At 44.3% G+C, this 13,696-nt stretch overlaps 1 protein-coding gene across 2 annotated transcripts in view; it reads right to left on the bottom strand.

Moving 5' to 3' along the window:
- The window catches only part of MTUS1 (microtubule associated scaffold protein 1), an 85,773-nt gene that overhangs the window by 10,854 nt on the left and 61,223 nt on the right, over positions 1-13,696 (bottom strand). For both annotated transcript variants that reach the window (XM_084266879.1, XM_084266878.1), the window contains exon 8: positions 5,799-5,865. In XM_084266879.1, coding sequence (XP_084123005.1) covers positions 5,799-5,865 — 67 coding nt within the window. The remainder of the gene's footprint in view (positions 1-5,798; positions 5,866-13,696) is intronic.

Here is a 13,696-nt window from a genome sequence, read left to right on the forward strand (position 1 = left end):
AACCCCCCATTTCTCACCCACTTCAGAGGCACCTGAAGGGCATCCTTCAGTTTCCAAATACAACTACTGTGCTTCCCTTCCCTTCTTACAGCGCTTCCCTCCACAATTCCACACCTTCATTATGCCACACATTGCAGCAGACCACAGACCTTGAGCAAAGTAACAACAGGAGACAAATGGACCAACAACATTTGAGAGAAAAATCAAGCCTGAGACACAAAAAGATGCACAATTAAATTTGTTCAGTCTGTGACACTAACCAGTGTTTTACCCAGAGCTTTAAGGTCAGGGTACCTGGCAGCCAGATACAAGGTTTACTTCCTCAGTCAAACAGCCAAGCCATTAATATGTTCCCCTCACTTGTCTGCCCCAACCCCTCCTCCCCATCACCCAACACTATCTCTCCTTTTACTAACAAGATTAATCTGTATTTTCAGGCTTCTTACCACTTGTTTATTATAAATTAAGAATCTGGTTCTCCTGGGCAGAGCCACAACCTCTGGCAATTGCAGAATGTCTCTGAGATTTGGTAACAGTGCAGTGTCACATCAGAAATGCTGGGTAATCAGCATCCTGCTGTAGCAGTTAATAATGCCCACTTGCATCTTACAGCTTTGTGTGTGCCAAGCCCATAAACCAAGTGGCTGCAGAAGGGGAGTCCAGAGACCCAGGCAACACTGCAAATGGCAGCGGATCCAAACCACGTGAAGAGCAGCACCAGCTGAAGGAGAGGACTATAAAAGTTGCCTTAGCATACCCAAGGAATCTATTTCATATTGAAAGTAGCCAAGAAATGACCTCACAATCGTGCACTATCTCCTCCTTACAAAATTTAGTGGTTTTTCCTTACGATAACTATAAAACAATTCATCACCCAATCCAGTCCAAATGGCTCAACCACTTACATGAAAACATTTCTCAATTTGCATTCCCCTAACAGTCACCATAACTATGGTGACTATCTAAGAAAATAAAGTATAATGGATTTCATTTTTTTAAAATAGCAAATTAAATTGTTTTGCAACAATAGCTCTCTTTATAAAATTGACCTAGTCACTCATTGGCCTAGTTATGATTTATGAAAAGCCATTAGTCTGTCTGAAATTTTGAAGCAGAGGTCACTAGGACAGTCAGCTAGCAGCATTTTAACAGATGTGGGGGATGTGAAACAGAGATAATTACCAGAAAACATCAAGTATTCAGCATGATGTTGCATCACAACGCAGAACACTTAATTGCCCTAACTTTGTACTTCACAGTGCAAGATCTACTGCCTATGCTCAGCAGAACAACTGTACTGCACATCTACTATAGACACAATGGCTCATTTCCATCTCCTGGGTTTTTTTTTTAATTATTACCTAATAATTAATTCATGTTTTTGGGAGGTTCTTCTATCCAAACATGCTTTCTAGTTTATAACCAAGTTTCTCTGGGTGTTAAGACTAACGGCACAGGACATTAAGCCACGTACTACATTTAAAATTAAGATTAATTTTTCAAAAGAAATCCTGTTGACAATCAGTTTTTCTATTGTGAAAAACATTGTTCAGTTGATAAGCTGGCTTTGCTTTGTTGATATTTCAGGTATCAATTACCTTCACTATTAATGGAATTCTTTTCTATCATTGTATCTGCTGGAATGAAAATTTTAAATTGGAACTACATTCAGGTCAGAAGTGAAGATGTTTAAACCTTGGAACAAACTACCGAGGCATCCTGGACTAGTGAGGGTGACCCTGCCCATGGCAGGGGGGTGGAACTGGATGTTCTGTGAGGTCCCTTCCAACCCAAACCTTTCTACGGTTCTAGGATTTCATATTTCTGTTCCTGGGCAAGTTGAAACAGAGGTAGACCAAAAAAGCACTTCTGAGCTGCCTTTAAGCAGGTAGGGTTGAATATGTATGTGAAGCACTGAGGTATCCACCAGGCAGTTCCCATCCTCTACTGCTGCAAACACTACGGAGCAGGCAGGTCGGCAAGTCCACGACTTGTGGCAAGCCCGGCCCCGCTCCAGTCATTGACTGAAATGTCTACCTGCTATTAAGTATTTGTCAGGATCACTGAAACCCAAAAAACAAATCACATTCACTTCCTCCATCCGTAGAACACAAGAGTCTTTTCTCCCAACCTCCAAGGCTTCTTAAAGGTCAGTTATTAATTTAAAAAATAGCAGGAAGGTATTCTGAAGAAAATGCAATCAGCTGCAATGCAGCAAACAGGAGAGAGAGGGAGGGAGTCGGCACTCGGCTGCCCGGGACACACACAAGCCTCTCCAGCCCACGGAAAAAGGCTGAGGAACAGCAATTTGGAAAGGGCCAGGGCAAGCACAGGCTGAGTCAGCTCTGCACCTGCTGCTGTGTAGCAGGACTGAGCTGGAGCCCATCCAGCACCCTTGCAAGGAGGCTCCAAAGCAATTTGGAGTGTAATTAATTTAGAGGTGCAGTTTCGTACCTCTGAAGAAACAGGCAGCTCTCGCAATTCCCACTTACGTAATTAAACAGGTAGCGAGAAATAATTTATACACTAGCTTGTGTCTTAATAAGGGAAACAGGTGACAAGTAGGACAGCCATGCCTGCTCCAGGCTTCCAGAACTAAGGCGTCTGCATTCAAACCCTGAAGTTTAGTCTTTGTTGCTGGAGATTTTAAGGAAACCAAGTCCAGAACCCAACTGTAAGAGATTTTAACCCTTTCAGAAAATCCCATCCCCAAACACACCATCGTTACTAATCCTCACACACATTTCTAGCTACTGACTGTTGAACATAGTGTCCAGTACCCACCTTCCCCACTCTATGCGCCGTGGCCATGCTGTCGTTGCCAAAGGCAGGTTACTGGAGCATGACGTGTATTTAACCCGTTAAACAAGAAGGGGTTTTGGTAGAAAGGGTCATACAGAATAACCCAGCAAAACAGACAACCTGACAGCAAGCCAATCTGGTTTTGTGTAGTAAACCCAGGAGCCTGGCACAGTGAAACTTCAAAGCAGGAGACTAAGGACCCCAAACTGTGCAGTGTGCCAGCAGCACCAGGCTTCACGTTCCTCTCAAACTCTGCAACAGGCCAGGCACAGCCTACACTGAGTGGGATGTGCCGCCTCCTCTCCCTGCACTGCCTGCTCCCCAACTGCAAACCGAGGGGAGTTACACACACAGCCGCTGGGACTCCGCAACACACGTACACCTGGCCACGCGGCCAACACAAGACACAAACTGTACTGTACTTGGAGCCAGCCTGTGCCTGGGTCGCACTGTGAATCAAAGTTCAAAATGCCAAAACAGCCCATGCAAGTCAGCTATATCCATTTACCACTGGCGAGAGAAAGCTGATTAGCAAGTGTGTAGTTAAACAGATTACTTCCAGCTAAAGCTACCGTTACCAGAACGCTTTTCTCACGCCCTGCCAACAAACAAGGTCTGCCTGCCTTTATTTTTACAATCTTCATTTTAAAAAAGCAAATCTCTTTAGAGGTAGGTAGCGGACCTGTGTACTTTTGCATGTCTGTGATTAAATCCTCCCCCCTCCCCTTTGCATGCTGGGGAGAGAAGTACAGACAGGCCAGACGTGGGCCGTGGTTAAGACAAAGGAGCTGTAGCATGATAAACGCTTCACTGAAACTGCGGTCTGGAAGCCTTAAAGGGAAGTGAGCCGGGGGCTGCTAGTGGGATGCTCCTGCAGAGCTGACCTAGTAAGATCAGCTCCAGGAGGGGAAGGGCTGACAGTCTGCTCCAGCAGCACACCAGCCAGCATCCCTGGCTGACAGCTCTGGCCACTTGGGTATCGCACATCCATCATTTTCCATTTCAGTTTTTTCTTGTTAGCAGCCTACTGAGCAGCAATGAGCTCAGCGTGCTGTTAATCAAAGCAGGAAGGTAACAAGTCTATAGGAAGCTCATTTAGAGTGAAGCACCCTTAGAATAATCTAAGCTTTCAAAAACCACCAAAAAGCCCACCAAAACACAGCTCCTGAAGCAGTAATGGGCAAGAGTGCTGGCTAGCATTTGGTCTGCCTGCCTAAGCCAAATGCTCCCTTTCCTGATAAGGGACAAACACGGCACCTAAGCTGCTAAAGGAAAAATAACAGCGAAGGCACAAGCACTCTGAGAGCTGAGGCCTTCTAGCTCTGGCAGCAATCCTTCTCAAGTCATGTTCACAGTAAGGTGAACAAATGGGCTTGCCCCCCAAATTATACACGTGTACATAACAGCGTCTATGTGACAGTATCTGTAACAGAGCTTTGTAGGAACACAAGAACTCCATTTCCACACCACGGCTCTAGTTTTGTTGCTGTCACCTGAGGGTGACAGAAGTGCCGGCTGCAGCTGATGCAGGGACAACTCCCACCCTGCTGCTCCTTCCCTGTCTCAGCTCCAGCATCAGCGCTGGGGGCCAGGCCAGGCACCTTCCAGCCAGCGCAGGTGCCTAGGCTGCACTTTGCACAGCTCGGCGTGAGGCAGAGGAAGGCTCTTTCAAAGCCAGACCCCACTGAGACCTACCTGAAGCAGCTGCAATCCAGGTGCTTTGTCACTAGGAAGGTTAAAAGCTGCAGCCTGGCAGATGCCAGACTGCACCAAGCTCTGGTACTAAGCTTCCAAGAAAGAAAACACTACAGATTTCTGCAGGGCCTTTGGTACTCTTGGCTATTCGACTGCAAGGCTTTCTCTGCTTGTGTTACTCCCCATTCACGCATTTGCAATTTTATACTGCATCCAATAAAGCCTCCAAGCTGCATTTTAACATAAGCCTCTAAATTGGATGACAGTAATAGTGACAAGTAGAGACGCCGTGCTCTGTTCCTTCAGCTGGGGGGATGAGGAGATCCATCCCTCCCTCCCTCCCACATTTCCCACCCCAAGTAGTTGCCAGGGAACGCCCAGCTTATTAATCAGCACTATAAAAAAAGAATGTATCTGAACATAAAATATACCGCCTGCACATGACAATAGCTACACTGACACTCAAGTTTGGCTGAAACAATGCTCAGCTTCCAAAGCCCATGAAAATAAACATTTCCAATTTTTCAATATTAAGTGACATATCTGAAACTGCTCCAACATGCATTGCTTCTGCTTTCAAAGCTTTTTTTTTTTCCTTCTTTCATTTTAAAGGGGCTTCATCATAACATGAGTATGCTTTTATAAACATCTAACTTCACTTCCACGGGCCGTCATCTCCAACCAAACGACTTTTCACACCACCCCACACGATGACTGTGCTCTGAGTTCAAACAGCTTACATGAAGTTACCATTAAAATGCAGTTAAATCAAGGTTTGAAGTTGGCAAAACCAGAAACCAGCCCCTGCACATCACCGCTCAATTTCATACTGTGTCTGTTCACTAGGATGAGTTCAAAGGTTTAATCTCATTAGCCTGATAGCATTTCCTTCTCTTAATTTTACACTCGTTCACCTCTGAGCCGCTACGGCAGGATGCAGATTTTGCAGAGTGTGTTTTACAGGTTTACAGATTTTTACCAGGAAACCTCTACAAGACTGAGCACAAGCAGGTTAGGGATCAAAAGCAAGTACTGGTACTGTCAGCCACGGTCCTGTTTTTGTGAAAGTGAATGCCTTTGGTCATCAGATGCATGTTTTGTGAAGAGGCCCCGCTCGGCAGTCAGATCAGTGCCAGGAATTCAGTGAACCTGGGGTCACACTGTCAGGGCTCCAGAGAAACGCAGCGAGCAGAGTTCAGTCAGGGAATCAGATGACTGCCATTACAATACCAGGGCATCTGTCTTTCCGCAGTCGGTTTTGCTGCATTTCTAGTATAAAGAATACAAAACCAAATTCTTACCTAGTTCTCCTCGAAGGTTAAGTAGTTCTTGAGATAACTCTTTACGCTGTTTCAGTGCTTCATCCCTCTGCAGAGGAAAAAAACACAAACCCAAACATTTGGTTACCAGTGATCTGAGCAGGGCACCTTCCAATAATTAACTTACATGTGTTCTGTAGGAAAACAAGAGGCAGGAGCAAGAAGCCAAGATATGAATCATTTAGGATAACAATTCTGCTGTTACAAAATACACAGATGTTCTTCTGTTGTTAAGGAAGTGATACTTTAAAACAAAGAACAGCTTTTTCCAGGATAACACTGCAATTAAAATCCTACTTTGCAGACATTGATTATATATTTTATAATGGGTGTAGCAACACAAGCCTCCAGAATGAATCAACTGATAGCTGTCAAGGGCACAAAAGTATATCTATATGAGAGAGACATGCATTAAATATTTACCTTACGCACACGCAAGCACAAGACCAAAAACTTCACTAAACACACAGTCTGCCACAAAGGAAAAGTGCAGTCCTGTTCAAAGTTAAATACAACCCACCACTGCTCCCAGTTCTCAGCTTTACGATTACTGATGCTTTTTGCGCTGAGAGAATCACAAAAGATCCGTGCTCAGAAGAAGCAGAAGCACCCATCTCCCTGCTCTGCCTAGGAGCTGTGCCTGATCCGGGGGCAGGCGGCTGGCCAGGCCCCTCTGCCCCACACCAGATCCCCTGGGAGACGCAAGGCACATCCACAGCAGAGCTGCTTGGCAGCTCAGCAACCAGCCCCTCACACCCACGGCCACGGCGCAGAGGTCCAGGCTTCCCACTGCCTGGACGTTTTCACCTTGGTCCCAGCCAAGCTCCCATCCAGGTCCCTGCCATCAGAAAAAGCGCTGCGAAACAAACACGGATTACCCTTGCTGCAGCACACTGCGAATAGAGGCAGAGTTTGCTGCTGGAGCAGCCCATCTTCCAGCTCCGGCGGCCCCCCGCTCGACCCCCCGGCACTCATCGGCAATGCGCAGGTGGAGGCACCGCCAGCCCGGCTGGTCCAGCCGCGGCCGAGCTGGACCTTGTCTCCGCAGGTTACCCTACTTCCGTGCCGATCGCTCCCGACAGCGGCAGATACTGCAGCTTCTGCAATTGGCACAAGCAGCCAGCGATTACTTAAAGCCACAGCCCTTCTTTTATGAAAGGCGAGCCCCAGACATTAGACCGATCGATCTCCACTTGCTCAAACGGCAGGCAGGACCGCGAAAGGGAGAGCTGCCCTTCTCTGCAGATAATGGAGCTTATTTTTAGCCATTTCCAGCCCGCTGTACGCTGCTTTCACACTTAATTTGTTGATGCAAATATAAGCCACGGGAGGCTTGTGCTGAATGGGAGATCCACAGACACAGCAGCTTTGCTGCTGCGGATGCCCAGGCTTATGTTCACAGCCCCTGTGCCCTCAAATCGCTCGATGCTGGCTGTGCCTGCTCTGCCTTCTGTGTGGATACATCTGAGAAAAAAACCCAGCAATACTGCACAGGCCCCAAAATCACCGAGCCTTTTTCCATTCAGTGCTACACAACTGACTGCAGCAGATGAGTTTGCACACTGGCAGGGATACATCTGCACCTGGTTTTCCCTGGGGAAAAACCTCACCTCTGCAGCAGGTCCCTGTGTGCCCCATGTCACTCTCGCCACAGCCCCACCCCAGTGTAACACCAAGAGCACCCTGCCCTCGAGTAGGGAATACTCCCTGCATGCCTGCAGAACAAAAAGCAGTACAAAGCACCATTCTTAAGGAAAAAAATATAGGGAATGAGAACCCAGAAACCTGCCATGCATGAAGGGCTGGCACAAGACTAATCAAAAATTATTATTTTTTTTTTCTAATACTATGCACTCCCATCTGCTGCAAGTTACAGGAAACCATCCTGCAGCTGCAAAGCCTGCTCTTCAAATAAAGGGCCGGCCCTTTAGTAGAAATATTTTTATTTTTGACCCTGTCTGGGAAGGATCCTCTTGGAAGCGCGAGCAGCCTAACAGTGACTTGGCCGCTGACAGGCGGGTAGGGGTATTAAGTAGCTGTGTGGCAGTTTTACATTAAGCACTTAGAGAAGCTTTTTGCCGTGATAGCGGGCTAAGACTGAAAACCACACCTTGCCCTCGGTGGTAAATCCTCACGAGAGCTGAGCGCTCCGTTACTGAAAGGGCTGGCCCCGCTCAGGGGAAGAGATGAGTCACCGTCCTCCTGTTCGGTGCCACTACGGACACGACATCTGATGATGAAAATGTGAAAGCTGTGGGGACTTGAGCTGCGCCCCAGCACGCTGGGGTACAGGCACGTAGTGGGTTTGCAAGGTAACTTCCAAAGTGGTTTTAGTTTTCGTGCCGTGGGCTCCCGATGGGATTTCTCCAAAGCCTCTGCAGTAGCCTTGTCCATTAGTGTACGAACACACTTGGGAGATTTTTCTTTTTATGTGCCCCCTCCTCTCAGGTTGCATAGTTATTCTTCATTCTAATTCTCAAAAAAATCCCCCCCCCCCCGATCCAATTTCTTCCAGCCCGCTCTGTTAATAAAACCTCTCAAGTCCACCCCTCAGCCCAGGGGCTGGCCCTGGCTGCAGACCCTCTGGAAGCATGTCCAGTTTGGTTAGCGTTTCCAAAAGGCCCACTCTGCGGTCCTCACGCTGTGTATTTCAGTTAAAACAACTTGATGAGCAAAGGGCACATGAGATCAGCACATACTGAGGACTGACAGAGGCCGAGCCTAAAAGCCTAAAATAAAACAGAAAGACACTGCCTTACTCATTTATTTTTTGAAACATTTCTTGCTTTCTGCTGCTCTTAAGCCCTTTTGGTTTTTATGGGTGCTGTTTAACCTTGTGTCTCAACCTGCAGCACGATCCTTCATGGTTTCACAAACCAAAAAACCCAGGCAGACTTGTACCCTGTTGCACAGTGCGTTCAAAAAGAGCTACATAGAGACTGCCAAACTAAAAGAAGAAGAATAAGTTTCTCATAGGGATAAGGGGCCACATGAAGCAGTCAGACTGACAAGCAGCTAATGGAGCACACTGTTATCTAAGACCTTAAAAGAACTGAAGCTCCAGGTAGAGGTCTCCCCATGGAAGTGTCCAAGACCTGAAATCTAAGCACAGTGAAATACTAAAGACCACTTGAATAATCCATTTAGGGCATCTTCAGTATTTAAAGACATATATGCATATGCTTTGGGCTGGAACATCGAGCAAGCTTCTAATTTATGCTTCACAAGATTCTAGCTGAAAAATCAATACCAGAAATTGAGAGTGCAAAACCAAGTGGGATCATACAAGGTCGAGCAATTTTGGCACTGTTCATTTATCGTCTTTGCTTAGTTGCCAGAGACTCAAGAGGGTCTTCGTACCAAGTTAAATCTGTTTATGCCAAGATCACATAGAATGGCCGTGTACCTATTTTTCTTATTTCAGAAGACTCCATTGTAGGTGCATAAGAAATCCAGTTGCATTTTAGCCAAAACATTCTCCCTACCACAGATGTGGCAGCTGTAAGAAGAAAGGACAACAGACTTTGGGGACAAAAGCTTTGCCCCAGGCAACATCAGGGTGGTGCACCCCTACAAAAAGAAATTCTCAGCATCAAGAAGGAGACTTGGAAGTTTCTTGTTCTGTGAAAGATAATGGAGCTAGAAGTCCTTCACATATTTTGAAAATTTGACAAGCAAGTTCTGGGGAACACGTGCCTCAGAGCAAGGTGAGGTATGCCCACTACAACTGGATGGAAAAAGAAGATGTCCAAGGTAGAGGGTTGGAGAAAATGACAGTTTCAACATCACAAAATAAGCAAGTCGGAATAAATTACAAAATTTGTCATTCATGCTTGTGTTACTGGCAGTTGCTGGGCCCAGTTACAGTTTAAGAGCATTCTTCCTGGCAACCAGCTGGTTTTGCTACAGCTTGAGATGCAAACAGACCAGCCTACAGTCATTTTAGATGCAAACAATGGTGAAGACACATCAACATCTGAACAGTTTCCATTGCTCTGCTTTAAAAGCAGGAAGCTCCAGAAAAGTTCACACCCTAGAATGAACAAAATATTTATACCAAGTAGGCAAACAACCAACCTTCCTGGCTACATGCCTACACCAAACCTTCCTGTGAGAAAGACATAAAATACCTCCAAGAGCTCCAGCTATGAGCAGCTCTCAAGCTGGAACAGGCGGGTATTCCTCAAGCACGCCTGCAAATCAAGGCTTTGAGAGGCACAGACAGGCTGTGCCTGGCCAGCAAGCCCTATTCACCTTCTGCAAGTTTCTCCTCTGTGTTCAAGAGCTAGAGGTCCTTCAAAGCCACTTGATGTAAAAGAGCAAATCCCACCAGAAACCATGTTTCGAGTACACATCCAAATAAACTAACTCTGCCATCTGGTAGTCATTATCCACACATCACAGTTTGTTTTAAACAGCTACACTCCTCCTGGAAACAGAACTAGTAGATCTCCAAAACGTACACAAGAAGTCACAGAAAGCAAAATTGAAAAGTTCACATTTAAATAGCAAAATATGGGGGTGGGGGTGTTTCGATTTTTTTGCTCTTTGGTGTTGGTTTTTTTTTTTTTAAGCAGCTATGTCACACCAGTATCTCTGTGACAAACTACCCATCACAGTTATCTATTGCACCCCATGCAGCTTATCACCTCCTCCAGGAGCTCTGTGGCATAGCAAGCTTCCATCATTTTGATAAGAAGTTAAACAACCATGCTCACTCAGTTTTTCACCCTTAGATTAATGTTTCCAGATCTTCCTCCAAGTTGTACTCGTATGAAGCCTTGTATCTTCTACCCACTAACATGTTCAGAAGAATTATGTGTTGCTGGAACCAAAGCACTAGTACCTTGCAGAGGCACAACCCACTTCTAGGACCTGAAATACACCTCAGGGTTGTGTTGTGGAAGTTTTCCCATGGCACAGACATACAGCAACTGTACTGGAATGTTTCCCTCTTAATGCTGGGGTGCAACATGGTCCCTGCTCAGAGAAGATGGAGAAGGCTCAAGTGATGCTGGTACCAAGGGCTCTACAGAAGCACGTGGGCAGGCAGCTCCAAGTCTTACTCAAAGGCCAGCAGCGGTACCCATCCTGGGCAGAACTGGCTGGTGGGATTGGCTCTGAACCAGAAGGCTGTAGATCAGCCTTCTAGTTTTAGCAGCAATACACACTGTAAATAGGTAATTTCAAGAGCCAAGACTTATGGAAGGAGAACACTAAGTGCCAAACACAAAAATATTATGATGCTTTTTTAAAAAAGCATTTTATTAGACCAGACTAAATAAAATCCATTCGGAGTGCATAAAACAGAAAGGAAGCACTTAAATGTGTTTTACTGTCATACATAGGGTCAAATTAATTCTAGCAGAGGAAAGCCTGATTTTTGAAAGCCATTTGTTCAAACCACAAGCACTTACTTCTGAAAATCAAACTTAGAGTGAAATACCGAGGATCTTAAAAAATAATAATAAATTATGGTTACCTGCAAGCATCTCTAATATGAGTAAGCTTATAATAAATAGAACTTACAAGAAACACACTCGGTATGCATGGAAGAACAGATTATCATGTAACTATTTAATACTGGTGCACTCTCAGCTGCCAACAGTTCTTAATACAGGATGTGTTTTTCATCTGAGCAGATACTCCTCTTACCAAGCAAGCACTGGAAATTGGAGTCTACTCCATCCTTGTGCCTCACCAGTCAGGAAAAGCTGAGCACCATCACTGACCATAACGCAGAAATGGAGTCACATCTTTGCATAAACTCCGGCCACTCATGTGTCACCAGCTATAGCCAGGAGGTAATTATAAAGGGGTAACAAAAGGGCCATTCATATCCGCTTTGCAGTATGACATTTACTGTGACTATTTTAGTCCGTGTACCACAGTTATTCTACCCATCCCTGTTCCTTCTTTACTGGCAAAACCCAATCCTCTGAATAAGTCTCATTTAGAAGTCATCCCTTTCAGAAGTTATTTTTTTTTAGACTCACCCCCCAAAAAAGCACCTTGGAATGAAATTTCTTTCCCATCTCTCAGAGGAAGAAGCAGGCTAAAGGAATGAGCCAAGGAAGTGGTACAACAGACAGGATTCACACCCTCTGCTCCATCTATCTCTTCAAAGGGAAGAGCAGACTATTATTGTAATAATGGAAAAATACTACTAATCACCTCAAATCAATAAATACAGCAAAATGACTGTTTCAAAGCTACTCTTGTCCCTGTTAGTGTTGTGCATTGCCTTTTTACCAAATGAAATAAGCCATCAGTTTTCAGCTTATTACTTCAAACAGAGTTCAATTAAGCCTCAGAATACACCACTTGTGATTAGCCAATACAAAACTCACTGTTGTTTCTAATATTTAACATCCCTTATTTGCTAGGTACATTTATGGAGAATCAGATGTTTATTCTCTGATGTTTATAGTGTGTGAAACACTGAAGCAGAGAACCAGCCAAACAGGATTCCTATGAGTCACTTAATGTTTAACAGGGATCAGACACTTGCAGGCTCCTTATGCTATTACAAGCTTTACAGGGGATCTCATGCTCACATGGCATCTCTGCTTCCCCGTTCAGAAGGGATGTCCACCTTCATGCAAGAGCTCTACAAAGTTGCATCTAGATGTAACAATACGGGTTATTTAACTTTGTCTGTCTTCTACTTTAAAGGGTTCCTGAACTCCAAGATTAGCCTTCACTTGTCACAGAATGACTGCTTCCTTCCCTGTAAAAATGCTGATCTTATAAAGAAGTTTACCTGATCTTATAAAGAACTTTACCTTATCTAAGGAACTACTTATTTCTCAGTATTTTCTAAAGTTTCTCTCATTACACATCATCTGACCATGACAGTCTCCATCAGCTACCATGTGGCTTTGACAAGTTATACTGTCAACTCAAGTTCTCGTGTCTGTAAATATAATTATCTGTATCAAGGTTTTTTTAAATATTACAATAGGAGATCCTATGCTTGAGCACAATATTCCAGAATTTTATGTCATTCCATTTTTAAGGCTGTTCAGAACTTCACCCAAAAAGGCAGCAGATAACTAGAGGGAAACAAGAAGCAACGATACTTTCTTCCACTAACTGCTCCCATTGATGTTGATTTTTGCAATAGATACATCATTAATTCTGCATCTTCTCAGAAAAAAAAAATAAATTTGAGAAGTAACAAGGCAGTCATCCCTGAGAATCATCTTCCTCATTGGAAGCAATACTGGTTGCCTGAAACACTGAGTTTATTTCTATCAAAGGTGACCTTTTGCTCTGAGTAGCTACATGACAGGACTCTTGATTCTCTCCAGCTGTAACCTATCCTGAATCCCAGTTGTACATAATACCATCGCTTAACTGAGGCGTCTTCTAAAAAGTTATTTCCACCAGCTAGTTTCACAGTAATTAATGGATTAAAATCTTTTTCTGGATGCTAGAGTTCAAAAATTTTCAACCTGTTGCCAAAAATATTCTTGTTCATCAGCACCCACATGCTACAGCAACCTCAAGAATTATGGGAAACTTCCTTGCTTTCCAACAGCTATCAGAAGCTAAATGCAACAGCCCAGGCTTGCTTTGCAGACAGAACTACTGTTTTACTACTCAAATACTCTCCTTTACTCAATGAAAATATTTCAATTCATCAAATTCAAGATACTATCTTTTAAGTGATTTTTTTTTTAACCTAGAGAAACAAAAATTATCTCAAATATCCATTAGAGGTAACTTTTTACAATAGACAGCATTTTAAGAAGCTACATTTAAAGAGCACAAGTATGCTTTGGATAAAAAACCTAATGAGAATTGGCCAAGTTTGATGTTAGGTTCTAGAAAAGCCAAAACTATAAATTTAACTCCAAGGCAGCTGCTCTAAACAG

Source organism: Gallinula chloropus (genome assembly GCF_964237585.1).
Source record: "Gallinula chloropus genome assembly, chromosome: 7".
Lineage (NCBI taxonomy): Eukaryota > Metazoa > Chordata > Aves > Gruiformes > Rallidae > Gallinula > Gallinula chloropus.